This window comes from Haemaphysalis longicornis, unplaced genomic scaffold (genome assembly GCF_048455015.1).
Source record: "Haemaphysalis longicornis isolate Haplotype H1 unplaced genomic scaffold, Haemaphysalis longicornis Haplotype H1 scaffold_1, whole genome shotgun sequence".
In the NCBI taxonomy this organism is placed as follows: Eukaryota; Metazoa; Arthropoda; class Arachnida; order Ixodida; family Ixodidae; genus Haemaphysalis; species Haemaphysalis longicornis.
This window is the reverse complement of record NW_027526203.1, coordinates 67751550-67769230: the sequence shown is the minus strand read 5'-3', so window position 1 is coordinate 67769230 and position 17681 is coordinate 67751550. Positions and strand designations below refer to the sequence as shown.

The 17681-nt window shown below is 46.9% G+C and overlaps 1 protein-coding gene across 3 annotated transcripts in view; it reads right to left on the bottom strand.

Moving 5' to 3' along the window:
- Nucleotides 1–1730: 1730 nt before the first annotated feature.
- Nucleotides 1731–17681, bottom strand: part of LOC144177120 (serine/threonine-protein kinase Nek7-like) — a 37172-nt gene continuing 21221 nt past the window's right edge. The window contains exons 5-9 of one of the 3 annotated variants that reach the window (XR_013323810.1): nucleotides 15573–15684; nucleotides 10917–10994; nucleotides 9757–9851; nucleotides 8612–8725; nucleotides 1731–2082 (exon numbers count right to left, since the gene is read on the bottom strand). Coding sequence is in view for 2 of the 3 variants with exons in the window: in XM_077705249.1 (XP_077561375.1) it covers nucleotides 1963–2082; nucleotides 8612–8725; nucleotides 9757–9851; nucleotides 15577–15684 (437 nt within the window). In the remaining variant the exon portion in view is untranslated. The remainder of the gene's footprint in view (nucleotides 2083–8611; nucleotides 8726–9756; nucleotides 9852–10916; nucleotides 10995–15572; nucleotides 15685–17681) is intronic. The other 2 variants (XM_077705249.1, XM_077705250.1) reach the window with 2 other exon arrangements.

Sequence of the window (17681 nt, the reverse complement as noted above, 5' to 3'; positions counted from 1 at the left end):
ACAGTCATACCTTTCAGGAACCTGTTTACATCCTTGTCCCATTTTGCACAACGCGTCGTCTACTTTAATTTTGTTGTAGGTAAGGCTCACTTTACTGCCCCTAGCTCTGATAGCATATTGTCCCACAGTTTTTTTTTCTTGTTTCACATGCAGTCTTCGCAGTGTCTTCCAAAATAGAGATCAGCATTCCCTTTAACTTAAAGCAGTTTTGTAGAACTTGCTTTCTTGCGGTGGACAATATATTTTACAATCACAAGCCTTGATCTGTTTGGTACCTTTTTGGTACCTTACGTCCAATTCTACGTATTCTTTCAGCGGAAGAAACTTTTACTTTTAACAGATCCGAAAAAATGTCCGACTACAGTACCAGAAACGGTCAGGTGTTTTGCCTGGAACCCAGAACCAGCTAAGCAAAGCATTTGTTTTGACCAGCTGGGAAGTCTTAGGCTTGTTTGGTGCAGCAAGACGGAAGAGCATGTGTGTACAGCCACTTTGTCAGTGTCCTGTTTTGAGCCACAAGTACAAGTGCCTGTAGAGGCAGCTATCAGGTGGCATTTTTTGACATACCATATTTTCGTAGGTATAACCTGCCCCTGCATATAGCCCACACCCCCACTTTCAGCCCACCAGAAAAGAAGAAAAAAAAATCCTCACGTATTGCCCGTACATTTGATAAGGGAAAGGCTGCACCAAAGCTACTGGTCAAGCAACACATCACATACTATGTAGACAGAAAAAGTGTATATTTAGCAAGTAGAATACACTGACTGAAAGGCGAAAGTACAATTCACTAATAAAATTCAGCTGTTAGAGTGCGTTTGTCCTTGTTATTTTTTTTTCCCCTTGTCCTTCTATGTTTTGCGCAATCGCTGCCATGGCGGGCTTAGTCAGTGTTACTGCGTAGAAGCTTCATGGCACAACGCGCATTGCCTTGAAGCTGCACTAAAGGAAAAACCCTGTGTATTATCCACACCCATACTTTGCCACTGAAATTTTTGCATTTTAGGTGCAAGTTATACGCGCGAAAATACGATACCTTTCACTTGACTGCCAAATGGGCCATACCAGGTGACAAAGCCACATTTCAATGACTGGAATTTACAAAAAACCGGTACACTTTTTATTCCCATGTATGGCAGGAGTAGCTTCAAGGTCCCCTGATTTAATTGTTTGCAGTGCATCTACGTCCAGGCTCTGTGTGCACTGGTTGGGACAAAATGCCTGTATTTTCAACTTGGTTTTGGCAATTAGATGTTGAAATCAAAATGACTGATGCAGAGATGAGCCATTTTACCATGAATGTGCCACTTTCTTGCTAAAGCTCAAAAGCTCAAACTAAAATCATTGCAATTTGCCTGGACAGCAGATTCTCTAAGTGTTACTTACTAGGAGCTGCTTGGACCATGAATTGTGCAGAACCTCTACAGAGGCAGTGCGAGGGTTACATTTTAGTATCTGAATGAACTTTTACAGACAGGCTCAGAAAAAAAAAAGGACGCCAATGACAACAGAATCGAGGTGTTCCTATTGCACAGAGGATACACTGCGTTGATTCAGAGGACCAAAGAGGAGATCCAGAGGGCCCCAAGCATGCAGAGTTGAAAGCATAGGGCAACATTTCGGCAATCCACAAAGTAGTGCACCATGCAGCACCTTTACTAAACGAACCCATTTCCTAAAAAACTCACTTCTACAATATAGCTTGGTCATCGACGATGAGAAAAGCTTCATAAAGTAAATGCTTTATTAAAAACCGTTAAGAAAATACACACCATTAGGCTCTTGGTGAAGCAGAACGGCTGAACAAGTGCGACTTCTCCGGGAAATGCACGATAATGCGCCAAGCTCACGGCTGCTGCTCATCATTCCGGCTCGTGCAGCAAGTGCGGCCACTACCTTCTTGTCACGCTGGGTGTCCGGCAAGGGCACCGTGCTGGGGCGCCAAGGAGGGCAGAGAAGGGCTCAGCTGCAGTGGAGGGCTGACCACCGCTGACACATGTGGCTGGCCACTGCACTGGCGTAGACCGCGTCGCGCCGCTTCATGGGGTCCGGGTCCATGCAGACAGCAACCAGGGCACGCAGCTGCCAACACACAACAGGCGGCCATTGTTATTTGCTCACCCAATCGTCCACGTCACTCACGCACCACCAGCCTTGTGATCACGCGCAACGAGGGAGGACGGACGTGAATGTGCCCCATCCACCTTTACACGACACCCCCCAGAGCATGGAGCTCCAGTGCCAGCACGCTCACTGCAATGCGCCCTCACAAAGCTTGCACACTTGCCTTCTTGCACAGCCTTCCCCCCCTCTCACCAAGGAATCAATGCTGTACCAAAAAAAGCCGTGGCTGAACATTCCCACCAACCTGTGCCACAAGTTCCACGTTTACTGAAATTCAGCTATTTTGACTCTGACTCAAATTATTTGCACATTCCTGAAACCAGCACAAACACCCCTTTTACACTTATACAAGCCAGTATTTTCACGGTTCCCGAACCCTTTCCTGCATAAACTGCAAGCTCATATAAGCAGGTAGGAGTGAGGGTGCAGGCGAACAGAGCGACAAGCACCCCTGTGTTGTTGCTGCATTAAGGCAACAATGGAGCAAAAGTTGCAACACGGTGAAATTTTGCGTCAGACTGAGAAAGCCCTGTACCGAGACGTTCGCATGATGAGGACAGTATACGGCAATGATGCAATGTTCAAATGGCACAAAGAGAAGACGTCCCCGACAAGCAACAGTCTGGATGCCCATTGACAACTGTACAATATTTAGAATCATGTTTGATGACTGCAAGGGCATTCGTTCCCCAGGGACAGCGGCAAGTGCAAGTGTCTGCGCGGAAGCCATTCAGCGGCTGAAACAGTGCTTGCTGCATGTGTCAAGAGACTGCCACACCTCGGGTTCTGACTCCAACAACAATCGCTTGCACGTCACTTGCTGTCAAGGGATTCACCCCGTGCATGCACACAAGCACACACACTTTTTCCGGTCACCATATAGTCCCGACCTCTCTCCCTGCAACTCTTTCCTATTCCCAAGAATGAAGTGCATATGGAGCGGGCACTGTGAAAGAGGCCCAAAGGGCCACAACGAAGGACGAAGGTGCTTGCACTCGACGAGATTCCAGAAAAGGACTTGCGAGACACCTACAAACGATGCAGAACTCTTTGGGCTGCTGTGTCAACGATCACTGTCAAGAACACTAGGCGTACTAAACGATCGTGCCGAAGGATATACTCAGCCTCCTTACTTTTAGGATAGACCCTGTGGTTGTAGCAGCAACCAAAACAAGGAGAGCCCGACTCATCACGGTACGCACAAAGAGCATTCGAGCAGAGATTGCACTGTCCCACTAGTGCATGCTCATCGGCATGACACGCAAGCACTCCTCTTCCTGTCTCCGAAAACAGCAGGCCGGCAGACAACGCACCGTGCCCATGTGGCCATGCACCTGCCCTCACTGGGGCTGGTACACAGCCTACGAGGGCTCACACAGAGGGGGCACTACGTGCCTTGCCCACACGTCAAGCGACAGGGCTGAAAAACTGGTGCAGCACACAGTTCATTTTGCTCTCCCTTCAACTGGCAGGACTTAGCTGCAAAGAAGGGGGGGCCATGGAGACAAAATACCAGTTTGTCCAAATAACAATGAATGCAAGCTTGGTTCATTAGAAACACTGCTTTGTCTCCATAAAAATGATACAAATTCCATTGCAAACTTTAAGCAAATATTCTAGAGTACTATCAAAGAGAACAGATGAAGCAGCAGCAACTCCCCCGCCACTTTAAGCCATACAAAGTCTTTCAAGTTGAACAAAAGATAAAAACTTTCTTTTTATAACAGTGCCTTTCAGTGCATGTATTATTTTTGTCGCCTTCTTTGTACCCCTGCCTTTGCCAATTTTTTTTTACACTTTTTGCATTGGATATATTTGTGTTGGATTGTGCTATTACAATTGAATTGTCTTTTTAGTTGCGCATGAGCTGTGTGTAGGCATTCAATTGTTCTTGTTTACACTGGAAACTGCAGAGTGCTTTGTTTCTTGCTGCTTGCTTTTTGTTACCCTTGCTGCCAATGTAGTTCAGGCATAGGCAGAAAGTTTTCATTTTCCTGAAAGGGGGGCTGGACCTTTATACATCACACACACAGAAGAAAGGCCGCCAGTTTATAACGCAAAGGGAGGCATAGGTGAAGTATTAACCTTTTTTTTCTACTTTTATTAGTGAAGTTAACATTTTAATTTTTTTTATTAAGGAAAGAAAGTAAAGAAAAACGCTCATCTAGAGTGGGGACCGAATCCATGTCTTCAGATTTGATTTCGGATGCCTTACCATTTCGGCTATCTGGGCAACTGTGTTTTTCATTACTTTCTGGGGTATTTATATTTAGGACAACTATCTCGGACTCTTGCTCTGCAACAGTTCCTTCATGAAAGTGTAGACGTCACAATTCTGGTGCGCTGCACCCCTTTTCTACAATACTGATTCAAAGCTGCCATACAGACTCAGAAGATGGTAGTAAATAACAAGTATAAGTTCTGACAGCTAAATTCATCATCATAATCACCACCACCATCATCATCATCATCGGCCTTTCTACGCCCACTGCAGGGAAAAGGCCTCTCCCATAGATCTCCAATTACCCCAGTCCTGTGCTAACTGCGACCAACTTATCCCTGCAAACTTCTTGATCTCATCGGCCCATCTAACCTTCTGCTGCCCCCTGCCATGCATGCCTTTTCAGGGATCCACTCTGTTACCCTTAATGACCAACGGTTATCTTGCCTTCGCATTACATGCCCTGCCCACGTCCATTCCTTGTTCTTAAGTTCTACTAATATGTCCTTAAAGAGCCATGAAGACAAAATACAAGTTTGTTTTATTCGAAAGATTGCGTTTTATAGTGTCCCCAGTGCTTGTCTGGATGCAAATAATGTTTTATGTACTGAGAAATTAATCAATTTACGTTAAAATTTTGATTTTCCCGCTAAATCGTGTTTCTTCATGGTCTGCAATGATATCACAGGAAGCGACCACTCTGCAGCCGATGGAAAGCCTGTTTACCGTTACTGAACCTAAATGGTGCCACCATACCGTAATAAGCCGTTTTCCGCCTCTGGTTTGTTTTTGATCGTATTTGAACCTGGCTTGTTTTTGTTCAGGGAGAAAATAATCGTTTTGTGAAACACAGTGCTCGCTCGACAAATGGTCACCTAAGACATCGTCGCTTGCGTCAATCGGACAGTGTCATCTAAAACTACCCCAAAGCCCCTCAGTCCTGTGCAGCTAAAGCAAGCATAGTTCGCGCAGTACCAACAGCAGTACGCATCGGTACTTCTATGTTTGCGTATGCTTTCGTAACTTCCACTGTCGGTACCACCATTTTAAAGGCTTTAAAAAAAGAATGTGGCCTAAATTTAGGCGCAAATAGCTTGTTCGGCAAGCTTATAAGCTCTGCCCAATTTGCGTTCGCTTTTGCCGGCCTCCGCCAATCGCAGAGCTGACTGGTATGACATCATAGGTTCTTTTGCGAGAAATGAGCGAGTGGGTCGCACGGCTATTCCCTTTTTTCCTAACTATACAGCTTATTCGAGCAAGGTTTATGTTAAAAGTGGTATCAGTATGATTCTAAGGAGGCAATCTTTTGAATGAACCAAACTTTTGTTTAGTCTTCATGGCTCCTTTAACACGCATTTGTTCCCTTATCCACTCCGCTCTCTTCTTGTCCCTTAAAGGAGTACTGACACCAATTTTCGGGGTCAATATTTTTGCACAGTTTGCTTCCTTTACTCAACAGAATACCCTGGGTGAAATATGAGCGGCCTGCGACGCGACGAACATACTTCAACTAGGCCTCATTTATCGCGCCGATGGAACAGTGCGCGGAGCGGCACTCAGCAAATGGACATCAGCATGACATCATCCTGCGATAGCCAAAAGACGTGACGCGACAGCGCTGGTCAAAAACTCGTGACGTCACTTCACGCGTGCGGGCGCCGGCGCATTCACGAACGGGTGCACGTAGCCAGAGCTATAGGCATAACCGCCGCCCAGAAAGGCACTGTTGGCAAAAATAAAGTTCCACACATGGGAAAGGAAGCGATAATATAGCCCGGAATCGCAATAGAAGTCGCCATCAGGACTTTTGCTGAAAGCGGTCATCGAATTTCCGCCGCAGTGATAGGCCTAGCACCTTCACGCAGCTCAGCCGTTCAGCTCCGGCGGCGGCACAGTCGAAACCAACGCCCCACCGGCCTCCGCAGTGTTTTGGCGTCCGCACAAAGCGGTGAGGTCATGCTGGGATTCTGTCATATGCGCCTTTTGGGCTGAAAGCGCGGGAATTTGAAACAAACGATTGTCAGGCCGTTCAATATGATTATCACGCGCTGCAGTATTTAAAGTGCTGTTTTGGGTTCGCCAGACCATTAAGCATCGATAAAAGCAATAAAAATGGAACATAAAATTTTCGTGACAGTACTCCTTTAATGTTACACCTATCATCTGGCGTTCCATTGCTCGCTGAGTTGTCCTCAATTTAAGTTAAATCCTCTCAGTGAGCCCCCAAGTTTCTGCCCCGTAGGTGACCACTGGTACAATTCCGCTGTCATACACTTTCTACTTCAGGAACAATGGTAGGCTGCCATTCATTATCTGAGAATGATACAAATTTCATTGCAAACTTCAAACAAAGGTTCTGGATACTATAAAAGAGGACAGATGAAGCAATGGCAGCTAAATTATAATTATTCAACTGTAAACTACAGCAAGCACTCGCCACCAAGTTTCATTTTCAACTCCGACATAATTCTTAAGAGCGCGTGCTTGTCCAGAATCTTCTTCTTGGACTTAAATGCAAAGTATGCAACTGAGAAGGTTTTCAAATCACATGGAAAGAATTTGTTGCCTCCAGTTATCTCCAATCGCCAGGTTTCTTGTAGAAGACCATCTAATGTCCCGCCGGCTGAAATGGAGGATCAAATTCACTGCATGGCACAGGCACCACCACTGCTACCAATTTTTTTAGTAATCTGATCAACTGTTGTAGGCAAATCCATTTTTCTCTAGGACATGTTTTTGAAATGTTTACCTATCAAATGTACATTCTTAATTTATTTTACTACTGCCCCTTTTTATATAAAAGCATTTTCCTTTTACATAATTTCATGTAGAACGTGAAATTTGCAGTTCTTTTTAAATACAGTGGAACCCCGATAATACGTCCCCCAGACTTGCGACGACCCACTTTTTACGACAGATCACTGCGGTCCCGGCGAACTCCCCATAAAAACAATGCATTAAAAATTCTGATGATGTGACGCTCGGGAGCACGCGGTCCGCTTCATACGATGAACCCTGGCGCGGATAAACCGGTGTTTTTCCCGTATTTCACACCGCTTCGCCGCCTCGCCCCGACCTTCTTTATTATGAACCCTCGCTTGACGCTGCTTAATGTGAAAAGGCCCGCAGGCGGGCCAGACCACTTGCAAGCAAGCAGGCGGGTACTCGTGACTGGGAGTTAACCTGCGACGGCCCCACGCAGTAACAGTACGCCGACGCGCCAATTGCGAGAAGTTGAAGTTCAAGTGGCAGGCGGACCGTGAATTTGAAGCTTCTGTCGAGCCGCCGACGAATGCAAAAACACTACGATGCAACCCCACGGCGATGAACGAACAGCCGCTTTCCCCGCCCACTCGATCTAAGTTTCTTCCTTTCAAGACGCTCTGTCTCAAATCGCGCTCCTCCACAGCAAGGGTGGAGACACGTACCAGTTGGCACCGCCATTTTGGGTCACTCGCTGGCCACCGCAGCAAGTCACTGTAATAACTGTAGAAAGACCGCGCTATAAATTTCGCCGCAACACGGCTTACTCGTTAAGTTTGAATCATCTTATCTACTTCATGTTGGCTGATCTTGTGGGAAAATAAAAGTTATGTATTGGGCACTTGACCCAATAGCGACGAACGGCGTTTTTTTTTTTTCAACTCCGCTATGTACTATCGTTCGTTCCGCATGGCCTTGGCAGTTTCACACTCGCGTTTTCTCCTCTCAGTATCCTAGATCACTACCACGTCGGCCTTATCTCGCGCGTGCAAGGCACAAGCCTTTTGGGTTAGCTGGACGCCATGAAAGGGAGGGGGACACAACATAGGCGTTGCTTTTTTTTTTAACTTGAGATTTCAGCCAGAGGTTCGCCAATCACGCGAGAACGCACTAAATATAGTAGTAGTTGAAATAAGTTCTTAGCCCAGCTGTCGCACGAGACCGTCTACTAGGCCGGAATTTACCGGCACCCCAATCGTACGACGCCTTCTCGAGGTCCCTTGAAAGTCGTATTCTCAGGGTTCCACTGTATTTCTTGCATATGTCCGGTTAAAAAAGTCTTTCGTGGCTGGAACAGAACAGACTGAGTTGCCGAATGCCTGTTGCTTCAAACTGAACCAGATTTGCATTTTGTATTCACAGCCCTTGAACCACAGCTGCATGATGGCCTAGATGGCAGCCAGGCTGTCGACCATGCGCGAGATTCAGGCAGCCCCCCTGACAACATACCTGGCTGCCCAAGAAATGGCCAGCTGCTCACAACAAGCACTTGTGAAAACCCACCTCGTCCGAGTAGAGGTTGCTTGGAATAGGGGGGAATTCACTGCTCACAATCTTCTTCAAGAGGGAGAACAGGTTCCTGGCATCATTGACGAACGGAGAGTGCAATGCGGCCATCTGCAAGCACAAAGTGATACGAGCAGACCTCTGAAGCACCGGCGGTGGAACAGCAGCGGCACCTAGGTTTCCCCGCTCATCATCTCAGCTCTGGCGGTCAGGCACAGCAGGCGGCACGTTGAGTCTGCTGGGACTCGGTCGCTGTGGATCCCCCCCCCCACTTCTGCACGTGTCCACGGGTGACCAGAATGATCGTACGTGCTGAGCGTTAGTGCTCCTGAAGACTGGCCATCCACTTTTCAGCTTGGCCATTACGTTAGTCCCACACTCTTTCTGAGAAATCCCCTCACACCGAGATCTCTGTGCCTTTTAGTGTGCCCCTGCAAGAAAGGATTCGCAGTGAAATCAAGAACTTTGAAAAAAAATGGCCAGGGGCTGCAGGGGTGGCTGGCTCTCCGTATCCTTTCCAAGGATTTTACAGCAATAACAAGTTTTCACGAAGAGGGAGTTTGTTTAACCTTTTCATGTTTAACCTTTTCACATCTTCCCATGCTGTCACCCCAAAAATTACTTCTCTTCCCAAACTGTCCACCTCAGCTGCAAATTCCAGCATTCCCCGATTCATGCCCAGGCAGTTTCTTTCATACTCGGCTAGTTCCTCCATACAAGGCTCTAGCTGACTGATTTCATCTTCCATAGAAGCGTGGCCACCATGCACATAACTTGGTTCTGTTTGGGTGAAAGTTCCCTCAGGGACTGCTTCCATTGGTTCTTTCACAATTTTCGTCACCATGGCCCCGGTTTACTCGGATTCAGACAGAGTCACAGAATGGTCCTGGATTCAGTTCCGCCTCGGCAGGTGTTCTGTAATTGCTCGCTGCACTGTTATCCCACGTAGCCCCCAACTGCATGCATTATTAAATAGTTATTTTCATTTACTCTGTTCCTCGATCGGCCTGTGCCAGCATCGACTTGACGTGGAGATCGGGCAGTGAGATTGGGTGACGGCCCCTGTGTTGCACCTAGCTCGGCTGCCAGACCACACACTCCTCTGTGCAAAGGAGTGGAGCCACCAGAAGAGGGACTCTTACCTCGTACAGTAGGCAGCCGGCCGACCAGATGTCGGAGCTGTACTCGTACTCCTGCTCCAGCACCCTCTCGGGTGACATGTAGTATGGCGTCCCCACTGCAAGCCACAACACACTCTTGTACTGCACACATGGTGGACTCTCGACGTTATTTCTGGAACACTTTTGCTAGCACACCAAGGGCCGTTCAATTAGCGCCCTGCCGTCAACTGGGCAGGGGTATTTGTGCCGCATCTTTGTCTTTCTCAAAGGTTCCCAGTACATGCAAAAAGTGTGAAGAATTCTCAACGTCACTTCACTTTTTGCTGTGAGCAGTTGTCAGCTGTTTCGTTGTATTCAACAGCCTTTTTGCCTCAAAGGATTCTGACAAAAGGCAGCACCAAGACGGGGACAGTGAAGGGCTAACAACTGCATGCCGGTTGTTGTGCCAGGCCATGAAAATTTTGGGGGGGGGCAATGGGGCAGCGGCGCCTTTCTTTGCCAGATTGCTGCCACAGAACCACCAACTGGGCCCAGTTGAGACCACCCGCAGGTTTCACCTATACTAGCGTTATTTTGGCAGCAGTGAGAAACAAGCGCTCATTCCAGGTGGCCAACGATGGCGAAGCACTGGGGGACCACAAGGGGGCTTGGCTGACTCCTTGCGAGCACAAGCAGACATTACATAGGGGGGATGTAGCTAACGCATATCAAAAATGCAGACATTAAGGGAACAGAATACAATGAAAATACAATAACTACTCAGGAATTACACTGGAAATGGCAAAGTACAGCACTAAACATTGTAATCAAATACAGAAATGTATAGAATGACCAACAACAAGCGATGTAATATTATACAGACAAGAAGCGTCATTGTTACAGCCAAAAAAGAAAAAAAATTATGCAAGGCAAATTAAGTTTTGACTCATTATAATCCTATGTTAGAATCGTTTATCCTACCGCAATCACCTGATTTTAACACACGCTTTATCTCGGGGAAGATGTATTCCAAAATCACACACACACCTGCACTGAATACCAGCCGAAACCGCTAGTGGTTCTTAATCTTTACCGACCTAGCAGGGCAACCATAATTAGGCATTTGAGCAAGCAAAGCATCAGAGATTGCTGGGTTCACAGCAACACCAAAATAGGAAAACAAAGCAAGTGAAGCTCCTTACCCACTGCGCACTACAACAACACCAAGGTGCATGCATGCACCCACACAGCTACCACACCCTTCCAGTGGGTGTTGGGTGCTACCTGCAAGGCACAATGGGCGCATTCAGCCACTGACAGGGGCTCAGTGGGGCCTTGCGAGTGCAATGTGTGCCGATAAAAATTAAGGAGAAACCCTTGCAGATAGCATGCAACTTTGCTTTGGCAAAGCTTTTCCATACTTCGCCCGCACGAAGGAGGCAGAGCAGCTAACTTAGTAACCATGCAGTGGGTCCCATTCTACGGGTAAATGGATTGCTGCTCCGTGAGAGCCTCTTGCTGAACATTTTTTTCAATTACAGGTTTGGGTGACTTGTTTGGAAGGGCAGCCCCAATGGATGATTGGGCAGCACATAGCCAGAGAGAGAGAGAGAGTAAATGTTTATTGAAAAAGGAGAAGAGGTCGGCCTGAGAAATTGATCTTGGGCCTGCTACTTCCCTCTGGGGGGAGGGTACTGGGAACAGAAAGAGAAAGGAATGAATATGGAAGGTATGGGGAATGACAATGAAAGCGACAAATGAACTATGTACAAGCAGTAAACCAATAAACGTCTCCCGTACAACGAGGCGCTGAATCAGGTGACTACAGTTCACTTGTAGGCACATGACTATCATCCATGGAAAAAAAAAAAAAAAAACTGCTCAGACATTATTTCGCAGTCTGTTCAATCAGGGTTTTTTTTAGAAAAAGGGGGGGGGCCTAAGGTTTAATGTGCCCATTCGGTAGTTCACAAGCCCATTGAAGGCCTGCCGTATAATATTGGTGTTGATTATTATGGTTTTTAATGCCAGCTGAAGCTGCAAACAGGAAGATCAGGATTCCATCCGGTGCAAATCCGTGCCCGTGATACAGGATGTAACGCACGCACAGGCACTTTGTGCAGGCATTATATTACATGACGATAGTTCCACGCGATCACTTGCTTTACCTATATCAACATGTATCATTATGAGTGTGACATCCACAATAAAATGACGTAGGCATAAGAACGAGATTGTTCAAGCGAAGATTAATATAACTCCCTCGAACGTGTGGTGCATGTATGCTGAACGCCATACAGTAAAGCCCCCCTAAGGAGCTCTGATGATGATCACCTGAATAAACCTTTGCAGGTCTATGGGTAGGGCGTGGGTGATTCCTTCGGCCGAAGGGCTGTCTGCTAAACCCTACACAGTAAAGCCCACCTTGAGGAGCTCTAATAATGATGATACCTAAATTCACGTTCGCAGGTCTATGCGAATACCAAACGGTAACTTTAAAATCGAATACCTAATCGAATTCATAAAAAAAAGCCGAATATTGTATAGTAATTTTTTAGGGATGGGCGAATATAGATTTTGAGGTTCGAAGCGAATTCGAAGCGAATAGTGATTTGGTCGAATAATTTCGAATCGAATAGTTCGAATAGTACACATTGCAAATCACAAAGACAAATGAGCAACTTGTGACCTGACTAATGTACACAATTTTTTCTAATAATTAGAACTCACGTAGGCACAGCATTGTGTAAAACTATTACCAGTTGAACATTTATTGCAAAATTTCTTCATGTAAGTTTTCATGAAGAAATGCCTGTTGCACCACATGCTCTAGGTGCAGCAGTTTCCGCCGGCTGCTCATTCACAAGTTTAAGCGCCGCCTAGAAACTCGCAGAGTTAAGCGCCGCCAAGAAGCTCCGCTAAAAAAAGAAGTATTGTAGCCACTAGTATCCTCGGCCGTAGCCAAGCAAAGCGCAAGTGGCTGGCCGCCATTTTGAATAGGCTCGCTTAGTGCGGCGTACTGCCGCACTGTGCGAGCCTATTCAAAATGGCGGCATGCCTATTCAAAATGGCGGCCTGTACAAGTCTGCTGGCTTGGTGCCGCTATGTTCGGAGCGGTGTCATTTCAGTGCCGCCTTTTTTTTTAACCTAAAGTGTGCTGGCGTCCGAGAGCTTCGTCGAACCTCTAGGCAAGGCAGCAACTCGGCAGTGCCGGCACTGATAATAGAAATGTCCGCTGTGCGAGCCTATTCAAAATGGCGGCCTTTACAAGTCTGCTGGCTTGGTGCCGCTATGTTCGGAGCGGTGTCATTTCAGTGCGGCCTTTTTTTTTTTTAACCTAAAGTGTGCTGGCGGCCGAGAGCTTCGTCGAACCTCTAGGCAAGGCAGCAACTCGGCAGTGCCGGCACTGATAATAGAAATGTCCGCGTCGGTGGGTCTTGAGCCAAGCCTGGGGTAACTCTCGGAAAGCTTGGCCGAAAAGCTTGGCTTTTAGCTGCCTATTCGGGAGCATCGAATAATTCGAAAATATCGAATACCTGCATTCGGATCGAAGCGAATAACGAATAGAGAGCTATTCGATCGAATATTCGACAATACCGAATATTCGCCCATCCCTATAATTTTTTTTTTTACAGGCCTCGTCTTTTCCTGTTTTTTTGTGCAAAACATAAGTTACTTGGCATGTTCGGGAGTCATGGCATTCATTTTCAACCCGAAGAACACACTTTTCAGTGCACTTTCAATTCGAAGGGAGCACAATACGCATTTGAGAAGAAGAAGAAGAAGAAAAAAAAAGACTTGCACTGGAGTTGCTCTACTGCTATCAGAAGCAATGATTAGACAGTGCCTGGTAACTCAGAAGTGAGCACTTTGCAGGCATGAGCGAAAACACAGCACAACCAATACCTAACAACCAGCCACCTAACAGCTAAAGAACATTCCTACAACACAAGACGACCTGAATATTGGACTCTTCGTCCCACCAGAACAAATTATGGTGACCAATTGGTACAGAACATTGCCCCAAAACTTTTGAATGTCTTATTGAAGAGTCGTATTGTTGCTGATCAACTTACATTGAAACTTGTGCTTCATTTATATGTATAACATAGTGTATGCACCATCTCATTTGTTTATTTTTTAACTGCCAGCTTTCTTATCTTTTTTTTTTTGTTTCCACTGTGCAATTTTGTAATTCCCCATGTAAGCATTGTACAGATGTTTGCAGCATGCAACTTTTTGTTTTCTCTGAAATGCACAAGTTTGCTTGAATTATGAATGACCTCACTCAAAGTGTGAGAATTTGAAATGCTTAGTTTGTGATGGAAGCATCCTGTGACTTCTCTCTCTCTTTTTTTTTTTTCCACATATTTCTTTGTGTCTATGTTTTCTGAATACGTTTATTCAAGGGTTATGACAACTTTGTGGCTGCTGACTTTGTAATAGGGGGCTGGGAGCATCGCCAAGCCTTGCCTGCTCATGTTTATATTGGCAAACATGAAATAAAGTGCCTATGTTATGAGGATGTTCTCCCCAACAGCCACGGGCATTTCTGTCCTGCGGCATATTGCCGTTGTTGTGACTAAGGCCCCTGAATATACACTGCTCTCGTCGGCCGCCGCCTAGGAAAAAAAAAGGCCGTGGACGCAATGGACGGGTCTTAGTTGAGATTGAAGTCAAGGATGGCCATCGGGTCTTTATTACTGTCGCAACCACGGTCTGCCTGTGGCAGTCGTGCCTTCACGTTTATGATCCAGTCTGGAACTGGTTCGCTGATCCACAGTGAGCCCCTCTGTCGAACCGCTGTTTCCTGCGTAAGGGATACATTCTGGCAAACAAATCTGTCTAATTGCAGGGACGAAAGTGACCCTGCCTCAACACCGTTTTCAGAAGAGGACATGCAGTGCGCACAAGGTGAGACCAGATCCCACTTGGGCTCAACAGAAATGTGAAAAAGGAAGAATGAATGGGCAACTTGCGGAAGAGAGGCATACTTTCCTGTGCACCTCCCTCACAAAGGCCCTCATTCATTTCACCTAGTTTGTAGACCCACCGCTTTCTTCGATTACCTTTCAGGAATCTTGAATCTCTGCCGCCGCCGCTTGCATGTGGTTTTGCTTACACATACAAAGATGGTTGGGTCTTCATCGTATCAGTCATCACCGATCAATGGCCGGCGTTCTCTTTTTTTCCGCCTCCAATTAGTGCCGACAACTCCTTCCTTCCCCGCCATACTGTGATGAGTGAGTTGATGTCGCACGTGGTCTTCCTCTTGGGCTCTTCCTGTGGAGAACGACACAGCCGGCCAAATAATCTCTTCTCCGCGTGGCCACATGTGACGCACGTCACAAGGGGATCGCGCGCTGAGCTTACTCAAGGGGGCCATCGCATTTGGGGATGCACCCTTCCGCAATCATCCTGACCGAAGTGCTTCGTTTTGATTGTAGGGTTTAACGCGCCGATGCAACACGGGCGATGAGGCGCGCCGTAGTGGAGGGCTCCAGATTAATTTTGACCACCTGGGGATCTTTAACGGGCGCCGAAATCTCGAGCACATGGGTGTTTTTGCTTTTCGCGAAAAGCGGCTGCCACGGCCGGGAACTGAACCCGCGTCCTCGTGCTCACCAGCACAACGCCTTAGCCACTGAGCCACCGCGGCGGGTGAGGCGCTTTGTTTTACGAAAGCGCTGAGACGTCGGACAGACATTGGCCCAGGAGTACGTTGCGACTTAACCCTCAAGCGATAATAAATGAACTTCTTGCACCTATATGCACCTGCCCACAAAGGTAACTTCTGCACTTTTCTCTTTTCCCGGGTGAAAAAATCGGGGCGTGTGAGACTTGAGCAGACACGGCACTTGCCTAGAGACTTTGCCGCAACGCTCTTGGGGCTGAAGAAGCGTGCCAGGCCCAGGTCTCCCAACTTGACCATCTTGTCGCGCGTGATGAACACGTTCGAAGGCTTGACGTCTGTAAAGGTGAGCACCACCCCCGTGACCACACCGCACCACACTCAGAGGGAGTCACCCAGCACGCATCCCTCTGACCTCGGGGTTAAAGGGGCCCTGAGATGGATTTCGAAGTGTTTTTGTTTGTGTCAGAAAACTACTATATAGTTCTTGTAGAAACAAGTCCAAAAATAGTAAGCATATTTGCTCACGTTTACAAAAGTTATTACCCCGAGACAGAACTATTTGTTGGCTCGGCAACTTGCGATGACGACATAGTCCGACCTCGTCCGAGGCGAAGCACTCATTTCATGGTTGGCCGTCGGAATGTCCGCGATTTTTGACGGCGGCAGTCGTTGGTTTAGAGCGTCGTCGTTACTATAGTTACTTCAGCGAGTGGGTCGCACATGAGACGATGATGCTTTCTTTTTTTCTAAGCTACCTTTTCAGTCCATACGGACTTTGAGCAGGAGTTACTGGTGATTGCGGAAGTCGACCTCGCACGTGCGACAGTTTCCGTGAACGTAACTTATTTTTACCGTCGCTACATAACGATACAGCGGCTAGAATTTCTAGCGACTTTAACAGTGAGCTCCCTGCGCCGGCGAAATGTACGCTTGCGTCTCGATTAGATTACCGTAAAGTTCCCAGAGAACGCCCTCCCCCGAAACATCGCCCACCTCCTTTTACGGGTGAAATATTCAATTTACTGAAAGACACGCCCACCCCATAAAATCGATGGCTTTAGCGCCGATGAGTGAACAAAACAAACCCGAATCATGCACAGATGCGGCCACTTATTCGTCCTTTCTGCGCTTGACCCGGAAGTTCGCCAGTCTCGAAGTTTTTCTTGACATCTCCGCAGTTTTGGTTGGCGGTGCGGCCACCTTTTCGTAGTTTTTCGCACCTGACCCGAAAGTTCGCCCATCTCGTATTTTTCACTTGATATCACTGTACTTAAATTTGGGTGGGCGTTCTTCCGGAACTTTATGGCACAGCAAATGCGCTGCGCTTGGCACTTCATGCAAGCAATCTTAGTTGATGTTGTTTACTACATTCTTGCTAAATGATGATCAGGAGCACGATAAATGACAATTTTTTTCAGAATGAGCGAGCAAAATCTCCGCCCCTACTCAAGCCTCCCATGCTTCCAATGGTTCAGATGCCATTATGAACTAGCATAGCTCTTTTATACTTTTAAAATCGTGTTGGGAAAGGTAATATAGGTAACTGCGGAATCATTACAATATATCTTACTCATTTTATGTCGAAATATTTCGCAGAGGAATGAATTCTGGTTAATGCAATACTTGGTCCTAATTGTTCCCACTCGATGGCGGCGTCAACGTCATGTTTTCTATTTTGTAAGCTCTTTTTTTTAAAAGAAAATCATTGTATTGTGAGAGTTCAATTTAAAACATCCAAGATTCAAGCTATTTCAAGCGTAAGCGAACAGTTCTGGGCAACAAACTTTTGTGTCATTTGCTTTGAGACAAATTCGGCAGATGTCGCTACTTGGCAGAGCCGGAATGCAGAAACCGCAGAGTGCAATCCTTTCGTTTTCAGCGGCAAACGGCTACTCTTGCTTCATTTAACACGGTCAACGGTAAAGCGCGCTAAGGACACTAGGCAACAGGTTCATTCAGAAGGCCGGTGCAGCCAACCACACTTTCCTGTGATCATGACTAGATGGGAAGCATTGAAATGAAACTCTTTCGCAGGAGTTGTCGTTACGGGATGCACATGCTCTTCCCCTTGTCGCGACCGATGCAGAGAATCAGCTGCGACAGCGTTTGGGCTTGAACTGATTTATTCAGCCCGCGTGAGTGCACTTGAGCGTGCGCCTCGTGATCATGAGCAGTGCCCGGCGTCGTCCAAGCGCTGCGTGCAGAGCTCCGCCTTCGTTGTTGGCGCAGCGCTCCCTTGGCGCAGTCAGTATATTATCTTTATACTTGGCGCGCCGTTCGTTACCACCTCATAACTGAAACAATGTCGAGGCTACGCTCGAAACACATGATG